We start from the raw sequence: 10,473 nt of genomic DNA on the forward strand, positions 1-10,473 counted from the left end.
TAATAATACATATTCTTTTTTAGTAGGAATCGGCTCGAAAACATTTTTTTCAATGAATGTTCTGGTGTTAGGTACTGAAGGCTCTGGAAAGTCACTTTTGATAAAAAGATTGCAATTTCTGTTGACCCATGGAACCGAGGTAAATTTTGAAGATGTCCCATCCACTATTCCTACAGTTGGTATCAATCTAACCAAAGTTAATGTTGGTAAACTAGATGTAGAGTTGAGAGAAGTGGGTGGCGCTGTGGCACCACTATGGAAAAAATATTTTGCTGAGTCAAATTGTATTATTTATGTTGTAGATAAAGCCAACCAGTTTCAGTATTCAGCGTCCTGTATTCTATTGCTTTCTGTGTTATCGAATCCTTTGAATAATCATAAACGAGTACTGATTTTGTTCAACAAAACAGATTTTCCCACTGCTATGAATAGTTTAATGATAAGAAATTTATTTCGATTAAACGATCTGGTAAAATCTGAAAAGCATGGTATTGAGATTCTGGAATGCAGTTGTGTTGACAAAAATGGATTTAAAGACTTGATTAACTGGTTAAATCAGTCAGTGACAGAATTCATGAAAGGTCAGAGAGCACTTTAAATAATATCTATCATATTATATTGTCTGTACATAAATTTTATTTGTATTATTTATATCATTTGCATTTTATTTTGTATATTTTAGTTATCTCTATGGATATAATATTTGGTTTTCTCCTTCCATACTGAGGTCTTGTTTCTGTTAACTCCCAATATTTTTAAGTGGTTTCATGAAATATTCACGAGACTCCTACTGTTTCATTTACTTTCTTTTTTTGTAACAGAAAAAAAATAAAAAAGCGTTTTAGAAATAAAAAATTAGATCACCTAGGTTGGTTTTCCCCTTTTGTTTTAAAATATATTTCTTTCTTTTTTAGGGTTATAAATAATGATTGTAAAAAATATGCTTGATATGTGGAGAATGATGGGCTGAAAAAGAGAGAGTAACGCAAAACAGTTCACTCTCTATCGACCAAATAAAAAGTTATGAAGAAGAAGAGAAAATATCACAAAAGATACTATTAAAACAAATGTAACATGTAATTATTAACTTTTCACTTTTCTTTCCTTGATGAGTTCTTCTCCCAACTTTGTTATGCTTGTTCACTCTTTGATTGATTCTTGGTGATTTTTAGGGAACCCAAAGAAGAAAGTGAGAAAGAAGAAACCGTTGAAAAAATGTTGGAAGTTCATCTAACTGGTTGCAGCAAAGGATTAGGTAGAAAACACTCTTTAATTTAAACTTACAGTGAAATACAGTACAGTAAAAATTTTTTCTGAAGAATTTAAAAGAATAATTAATGTAAAAACCTTTGAAAGATCGATTCCTTTTGAATTCCCAAATAGTGCAAGTTCAAATTATTCTTTATCCTACAATAAATACGTATTTCGGTTTAGATCTCTTTTCATTTTAAATATTGGGTTCGTATCCGCTAAATTTGTTTTAATTGTTCTAGTAACGTGTCTCTCGTAAAATTTGGTTTGTTTTGTCTTTTGTCTTTTAGGATTTTGGGTTGTTAAAATTCATTGGTCATTTGATTGTTGTCATATGATGTGGGAAAAGTTTTAGTGTTTTCTGAATTTTGATTAGCTTCTTATATTGAAATTACTCATTATTACTTATACTTGCTTTAGGGATGAAAATCATAGGAGGTTTGGACCCAAATGGCAATTACACAGGGATTTTTGTCAAACAGATTTTACCTGATGGCTGTATCGACAAAGATGGTACGTTAACGTATATATTTTTAATTTTTTAAGCTTTGTAAATCTCCTTAAATTTAGCTTACTGCTTGCCTCTTGGAGAAAAAGGTTTTCCTTAGCTTATATTTTGAATTATTGAAATTTTCTATGTTTTAGGTCAAATCAATTTAGGTGATATGATTTGTGAAGTGAATAATTATGATTTACGCCACTGTTCACAAGCAGATGCCATTTCTTATTTGAGAGTGGCTGCACAAAGCGGAGAAGTTCGTCTACTCGTCGATAACACGCAGCAAGCACAGTAAGAAGAAATCTCACTTTGATGATATGGACTGCCTTGCTAATGGTTTACAATTTGAACTTTTTAAAGTTAAAAAACTAATTTTCAAATAATCGGGGACCAACCCTTAGGACCCGATGTATCTTTTATGGGAAGTGTGTGTAGCTGCTCCAAAAGTAGATTTTATTTTGAGACTTAATTGGGAAGGGATTGTGAAAACCAGACAAAATCTATTACGGTTAAAAGATTAACGTTACAGCTAATAAACCCCTTCTCCTCGAATTTGGTTGAAAATTGATTTTTTCAAAGCTGAATTCAACAAAAATGATTGATACAATCAGAAAAAAGTCTGATACATTAAGGCTCAGACAAAATCTGAAGTCCATTGTACCCTATCGGACAAAATCTTGATCTTTTTAAAAGACATTTAGGGACACAATGTAATTTTGATTTTCATTTCAGAGAATTATTTCTGGCTTTGTTTGAAAATCGGAGACCTTCACAGCCGACCACAAAACCGAATAATTTGACTGACCCTTCGCAAGAAACAGGTTGGTGATATTTCCATTGCATTTGTGAAAGCGTTTACTGTATCAGACGTACGGTTAAAATAACTGCTATTCTGTGAAACCCTGTGATCTTTATTTAGCTTAAAGCATTTCTTCGATTTTATAGCAGTAGCGAAACTATTACTTGCAGTTACTGTAACTCAAAGAAAGCAGAAAAATGAACCTTTTTTTTGCGTTGTTATTTGTCGACTTTTTGAAATCAAGTTGAATTTGCATGGTTTTCTTTTAGGAAATGACAAAAAAAGTCTTTTGAACATTCATTCTCCGTCTTTCGATTCTGGCTTATATGGCTCTTCATTCAATTCGCATGACGTCACTCATCATGATGTCATCAATAATGATCCAGTCAAAACAGTATTTATTCTTCACGAAACATCACTCGGTATAAGTCTTGGAGGTGGCACGGACAAACAAGATGGCCCGAATATTTTTATCTCTGATATCGTTTCTGGAAGTGATGTTTTTAACGTAGGTTATATTTCAGTGTCTGTAATGAAGATGTCTAATGGGAATTAAATATCTTGTTCCAGAAGATTTATGCCCATACACCTTTGTTATATACCTTAGAAAGAATGATCGAATATCTAAAGCTCTACATACCTGTATCTCTAGGAATATCACATTAAGATGTCTATTTGTTTACTTTATATTTTCATTATTATTTGATGACTAAAGCCTAAAGTTTAAATATTTTTCCATCTCCCATCTAAAGGAAGGTTCATTACGTACTGGTGACGTCATCATGTCTATCAACGGCGAATCGTTCGTTGGTTTGACGAATGAGCAAGCCAAGAGCAGTCTCTCTCGCATGAAACTAAGGTTAGTTTTTAGCTGTAGTTATGTATTTTTGAATCCCGCTGTTTGTGTTCTATATGTATCTTTTCATCCCTTATATTATCACCTGTAGGCGAAAAGTCTATAGAAACTATTTTATTGTGAAGTTCAAACTTCAAAACAAAAGGATTAAAGAGAAGTACGATAATTTTTCATGTTTTGAACTTAGGTGGAAAATGTTAAATTAGTTATGACCTTCAAGTTTGTCCTCTGAAAGAATTTTTCTGATTTTTTTCTGAAATAATAATTTTAGCTTGCGAGGTGTATTTTGAGAGCTGACTTTTTTGTGCTCTTATTCTTCTATTCAGAAAAGACTTGAGATCTTTTCAAATCGCGTATGTTGAAAAAGAGCAAATCCATTTGATCAAGGAGCAAATCACTCCAAGGAGGAATCTACCTTCCACTTCTACTCCACAACAAGCAATCTCAACAAACGAAGCCTTTCAAAGTACACCTCGCAAGCAGAACGATTCTCTTTTAAACGAACTTTATGACGTCATGGCAGATATACAAGAAAGCGAAAGTGATTGGAATAGTCAAAAAATGTCTCCACAAGAATTGAAAAATGGCGAAGATGATGTTTTTGTAAAACGTAAAATTTTATTTCCGCCAAGATTTCTTAGTGTTCCGTTTTTAAAGAGTAGGTTTTTATTTTATTTTATTCTCTTCTGTCTTAAGGCTTTTAAGAACTTATACAGGAGCAGAAAATGACTCCCTTTGAGAAAACTCAGTCTTATGAATTAGAAAATGAGAATGGTATATCATTTTGATGGATCCAATTTAGAAAGAGTTTTGAGCCTTTTTCAACTGAAAGTTCGAACATAAAATCATGAATTTTCTTCCTGACTGATCATGAAATCATGAATTTTTTTACAATCTTGGGTTTTACGATTTTTTTATTGCGATACTCAATTATTTTTGTCACGTTTATCATGTACTTGGGCAACAAATTGAATTTAGGGTGCCTTTGTTAGTTGGACTTCGGCTAAATACACATTCTTTTACTTTATTTACGCCGGATATCATTTCTTTCATCAAGTCTTTTTATAAGGGAAAGTACGATTTTCGATTTTCTTATGTTTGACTCATATTTTATCCTTTCATTCTTTTAGACATTCCTCCTCAAAGAACGATTTCACATTACCTACAACAAGATGTTCCTTCATCTCAAGACGAGGTCGCGCGGAAGAAAGCGAAAAGACCCTCTGAAACTTTATCACTTGAAGCACACACAACTATCAAACTTGAAAAGCTAGAGGGGGTATTTCAATTTTTATTTCGACTTCTTCCCTGTATGTTGGCGGGATATCTTTGTTCTCGAAACCTGTTTAATTTTTTTAATATCACCTTTTCATTTTTCTCACAAATTTTCACATATACACAGGCTTTACAACATTTGGGACTTTCACCAAACCAGACTCAACGAAAAGAGATTCGAAAACGGCTTCAATCAGATGCTGATGGTAGTGTCACTTATGGAGGTTCGTTTGACGTACTCTGATTTACGATTAGGTTTTAAATTCTTATTCCGTCTCATAGAAGTTCAAAAAGAGCAATTTCGTCTCAAAATTCGGTAAAATTCAATAAAGTGTTAAGAATATGGTCAAATTTGTTATTTTAAGTCCATTTTCTGTCTCAAACAATAGCTTTGCTTTTGATCGTTTAACTTTGACCGATGCCTGGCGCTGCAGGGGATGTTACCGTACGGTAATTGTTGAAATTCCGCCAGAAATTGCGTTTGTCCATGAAGGCATTCGTAATTTCATTAATAAAAAGTAACGAGATATTTTCTCGACAAAAATGCAAATTTACTTGACCCCAAAATTTAACTTGTAACCTTCGGACAAGGCTTTATTTGGGCATAAAGAATTGATTAATTTTTGCTTTTATTTCATATAGATTTTGTAAGGATTGCAAGAGAAGTGTTACATTTGAACAACGGTCTAAAAGATCGGACACAGTCCTTGAAGAATAAATCTCTAACTTTCCAAAAATCAATTATGGTGAGGGATTTTTATATTGTGCTGTCAAATTGCATCCTTGAAATTCATCCTTACTCAGCTAGATTGAATTCAGGGGATAGAGTCTGTATATTGTATTTTCAATTCAGGTTTACTGTTTTTCGCAGCTGAGTGTCTTATGAGTATTAAATATACATAAGTACGGCATTGATTTTCTATTCAGTTCTATTCCTTTTTCATTTTCAAAATCAGTTTTTCAACAAATCAAAATATTTCACTATATTATAAGAAGTGTATTGAGAATTGAGAGTTGTACAGTTAGGATCGTTTCAATTTTCTGTCTTAAGGATACGACGACGACAACGAAAGTTGATGAGAACGAGAATATGATTTCGTGTAATGATGAGATTTATCGGCTACGGCGTGAACGTGACGAAGCCTTACGTGATGCACGCTACTACCGGGATTTACTTCACGAAAAAGACGCCGACTGTTTACAGTTAGAGGAAGATCTTCAAGTTACGCAACAACAGGTGGCCGTCGCACGCCGTGAGTGTAACACGTTACGTTACGAATCACGTAAAGAAATAGAAGCGTCGCAACATCAACATGAACAACAAACGGAAAAGGTAATCTTTCGCGTTGTTTTTTTTCGAAACAGTTGCAGGTTAGTTTTCCATGGAACTTTTTATGTCATTTTCAACTCTTTGTGTTAACATTACGGATTTAAGTTTTCGTATTCCTTCTCGCTTTCAAGTGGGTCATAGGATCCATAATTCCTCGAAAATGCTTTTAATAGTGCAGTTTTTTGTATATTCCATGTCACGTTTTTTCTGTTTATTTTCCAGACGATTGAGAGGCTAGAACAAGAGAATTCGGGTTTGAGATCAAATTCACTTGGGACGGTAAGTCATGAAGCTTAATGAAATAACTGACAATCCAGACTGTCACGTCAAAAAGTTGACATTCTTTCTATGGGCTTAGCATGCATTACTTATGAAAAATGGGGTCAAATGTTTTCTTTATTACAGCTTATGATGATTCTACTGTGTTGTTTATACAAAAGTGAAAAAATTCCAGATTTGGACATTTTGTTAATATTACGTAATTCACCATTAGTCGCGCGGCTGAGGTCGAAAAACGTTTCATTTCGTGATACATATTTTAGATTCCAAAAAAAACAACGGAAACTCGCGAATTAGTATGTGTAGATTACAAAATCAAAAAGTTTCCACGATATTATCGTGCAAGTAACGAGTAATTGGCGATTTTTTGCGTTTCCAGGCAAAATTGCAAGGCCTGGAAGGGGCCTGGAAATTCATGATTTTTGGGGGGGTCTTCAAATTAAAAAAAGACCTATACCACATGATAGAGCTCTTCAAACTGAGCAAAAAAGTGTATTACACCAAAGTCCCAACTTCTCTAGATCAAAAGTTATGGGCCTATTTGTGGTCAAAAAGGTGTTTAATTTTGCATAAATTAATGCAGATTGTGGGGAAATTCCCTGTTTTCCATCAGTTTTTTACCACAAATAGGCCCATAACTTTTGATCTAGAGAAGTTGGGACTTTGGTGTAATACACTTTTTTGCTCAGTTTGAAGAGCTCTATCATGTGATATAGGTCTTTTTTTAATTTGAAGACCCCCCAAAAATCATGAATTTCCAAGCCTTGCAATTTTGCCTGGAAACGCAAAAAATCGCCATTTACTCGTTACTTGCACGATAATATCGTGGAAACTTTTTGATTTTGGAATCTACATATACTAATTCGAGAGTTTCCATCGAAAAAAGTGGAATCTAAGAGGTGTATCACGAAAATCATTTTCTAGCCACTTTTTTCGACCTCAGCCGCGCGACTACATGTGCCTCTTGAAGTGACTCATTAATCTTCAACATATTTGTCGATGATGCCCTTTTCCGGGTCCAACGTCCAATAAATCTTTCGTAAAGTTTCTTTGAATTAGTAACTAAACCTACACCTTAGTCGATTCATGAAGGGTACTGTTAATTGGTCTTATGTCAACATATCTCATCTAATTCCAACACCACTCTCTAGAGATAGGAATATTAGGATATTCGGGATCGCTAATTGAAACTATATTCTTCGCTTAGCGGTCAGCGAGGAAAAACCTTTTGTCAACCTACTTATTTTTCCTATCTTTTAAAAGAAGGGTGCTGAAATTAGACCAACTTACGGTAGCGAATCCTGGGTGTAACAAAGTATTAGTTTTTCGTCACTTAAAATTATATTTTGCATCTTTTTCCAACGTAAGCCTTGTATTGATATACTTTCGAAGGATTTGCAAACGGTATTTCTAGATTCGAATTGTTGAAATACTGAAAAACACAAAAGCCTAAACACAGCTTTTCGAATTTATACACCGTTCTACGGCACCAAAATTTACTGAATTTTACATTCCTGTGACCTTAAAAATCTAACATATTACACAATGTATGTAAATGCTTTTCCAGAAAGACTTAAAAGACCTTCAAAAACGATTGGTTGTGGTCGGCTGTCAATTACGTAAAACGGAAATCAGTAAACGTTCGTACGAAGTAGCTGTCGATAAACTGACCAAATTTGTCGAGGTGAGTACAACCACGCATTATGTGTCGTGATCCCACGTGCCTCACTTCCGTTAATTTGACGTTTCTGACAGATTTTGGTACGTTTTGCAATGTTGTATTTTTTCTCTGTTCTTTTTTCAGAAAGTTCATCTCAATTTAGACTCACAGCAAGACACGAGGTTTGTCTTGACTTGACATTTTATAGTCACTAAAATCAATTACCAAATCTAATTCATCGAATAATTAGTTTTAGACGGCCCCTAAAAACGATAACGCTAAGAATGTCGCTATCCCAAAGTAGCTTCTTTTCTGTTTGCGTTAAGATGTTTCTTTTTGTTTTTTAGAAACCCAGTACAATGAAGAGACTCGATAAATATTTCTCCTAAAAGTTATCACAATCAATATTCACTTTGTTTTTAGTTCTTCAAAGAGGACGCGAAATCGAAGTAAAGAACTTTCAAGCGAAGCCAAAGAAACGATTCGAAACGTTAAAATGCTACTGGAGGAAGAACGTAAGTCGCTTCACAAATATGTATTTAAAATCTAGGGCGATTAGAATCCACCACAAAATTGAAATGAGTCTCTTGTTTAATAGCGAGTATATGTATATGTAATTTTCTTGGACGGAGACGGTAAGGTTCTAATTTGACTAGATCCTGACCAGCTGAGGACGACGGCAAATCAGCACTTTTACCGTCCTCGATATTGCGGGTCAGAACTGCGGGTTATTCCAAATCGCTTCAGACACTCTACCTTCCTCAAAAGTGCAAATACAAAAACTCGCTAATGCTTGACGCAATGATGAAATGTATTTCTTTGTTCACATACTACTAAATGAATTTACAAAACAAAAAACTATTGAATCTAGAATCATGTGCCTGTTTGGCTTTTGTCACTTTCACAGTAAATAAATTCATCTTGAAAAGCTTCAATCTTTAGGAAAACTTAAGTTTTTTGAGTACGAAGGTACGGTGAATTTTGTTAATATGGTTATTATATCTAAATCTTTTATTTCTGCGAAATTCGGGGAAAACCCTATGAGATTGATCTTGATCTATTTTTCTTATCTTTTTTTTCAGCATTACCATTTGGTTGGGAAGAAGTTTACTCACCGGAAGGAACGCGCTATTACATGAAGTGAGTATTTGGAGAAAATTAATTTTTGGGAGATACAAATCTTATTATATACATCTTGAGCGCAAATTTCACGATTGAAATGACAAACATATTTCCATTTTCGAAGGCCCATCGGGGCTGTGAAACAGGGCTGTCATATTGTAAGTTTCTATTAGAATTACCCCCAGCTCATATTGTACGATTTCTCTGTTACCGGAAGATTCTGTAAAATCTTTCCACTTGTTTTAATTTTCCAGTCACGTGACTCAAACGACTTCATGGGTTCACCCGATTTCATCCGTTTCTCGAAAACCGAAATCCGTAAAAAGTCGTAAAAATTCAGCATCATCCAAAAGCAGTTGAAGGGAGATTTTGGAAATTAAATTTATGGGATCAAAATTATTGTGGATTATTTCAGTTTTTATTATCGTCATTTTTATACTGTATCTATATTTCTTTTTTTCAAACGAATATTTTTTATTTACAATAACTTTAACCTTAGATAGCCTTTCGATGTTGATGTCATACCTTTACAATAGAATAATCTGAAAATTGTCTATCTAAAAATGGAACATTCAAGTGAGTCGAGAGTGAAATCTGTCTAAATTGATGACGCGTAGGTTGTCAGAGTTATACTTGTTGAAAAAAACCACAAACTAATTTCAAGTGGATTGAATATTGTCTATAATTCGCCATCAAGCTTACTCTCGGGTACCTAATAACCGGTGGGGGTGGGGGCGCTAATTAATGTTTTAAAAATTTTCCACCCAGGACATTCTTATTCCAACCCCCTCCCCCCGCTTATTCCTACCCCCGGCTATTAGGTACCCGAGAGTATACTCCTTGACATAAATAACATTATTTTACGCTTTTAATTAATTTAATAATATATTATGAATTTTTTTATACCTCTAAATAATATTTAATGTACAAATCTGGTTTTACGGACGGAACAAGTATTACAGAAACAACGTTGACTGCATTTTTGTTCTTGTTGAGGTCTATGTCTAATATATCGACAGTCTTTCAATTTCTCACACGCAAAACTAAAATTTGTCACCAATTCCAAGTTGATCAAATAACGTAAATTTTGACGAATTTTTCTCCACCTTTTTAAAGCGACAATATTGTGGAATTTTTTGAATCGGTGGGCGGGTGGGTGTATCGTTGAGGGTGTTTCTTTTTCGGGCGGTAGATCAGAAAGTGAGCGACTTCTTCGACGTCCCAAACGTTTATGAGTGCTTGGTTGATAGGTATCTGTTGTGAAGTTCAAAGGAACGACTTGAACGTTTTTATTTAAATCCAATGTAAGAGCTCTTGCTTTCTGTAACTTATCCGATCGTTTACATAATGGCGGACTAGCTGCGTAACTGGCCGGTAAAAATGTGGATGATTTGGGTCTTGG

General features: G+C 34.2%; 2 protein-coding genes across 2 annotated transcripts; both read left to right on the forward strand.

Moving 5' to 3' along the window:
• Positions 1-963: 963 nt before the first annotated feature.
• LOC136807463 (syntaxin-binding protein 4-like) lies at positions 964-5,555 on the forward strand. The gene is made up of 11 exons (XM_067064042.1): positions 964-1,069; positions 1,173-1,255; positions 1,672-1,764; positions 1,897-2,041; positions 2,483-2,571; positions 2,819-3,057; positions 3,302-3,408; positions 3,732-4,063; positions 4,536-4,684; positions 4,808-4,904; positions 5,323-5,555. Coding segments are annotated over exons 1-11 (1,569 nt in total). The 5' UTR covers positions 964-1,067.
• Positions 5,556-5,682: 127 nt separating this feature from the next.
• On the forward strand, positions 5,683-9,553 carry LOC136807487 (syntaxin-binding protein 4-like). Its single transcript, XM_067064070.1, has 7 exons — positions 5,683-6,013; positions 6,233-6,289; positions 7,857-7,973; positions 8,094-8,131; positions 8,373-8,464; positions 9,032-9,089; positions 9,326-9,553. The coding sequence occupies exons 1-7, from the start codon at positions 5,771-5,773 to the stop codon at positions 9,429-9,431; spliced, it is 711 nt and encodes a 236-aa protein (XP_066920171.1). The 5' UTR covers positions 5,683-5,770; the 3' UTR covers positions 9,432-9,553.
• Positions 9,554-10,473: the final 920 nt, after the last annotated feature.

This window comes from Clytia hemisphaerica, unplaced genomic scaffold (assembly GCF_902728285.1).
Source record: "Clytia hemisphaerica strain Z4C2 unplaced genomic scaffold, Clytia hemisphaerica genome assembly, whole genome shotgun sequence".
In the NCBI taxonomy this organism is placed as follows: Eukaryota; Metazoa; Cnidaria; class Hydrozoa; order Leptothecata; family Clytiidae; genus Clytia; species Clytia hemisphaerica.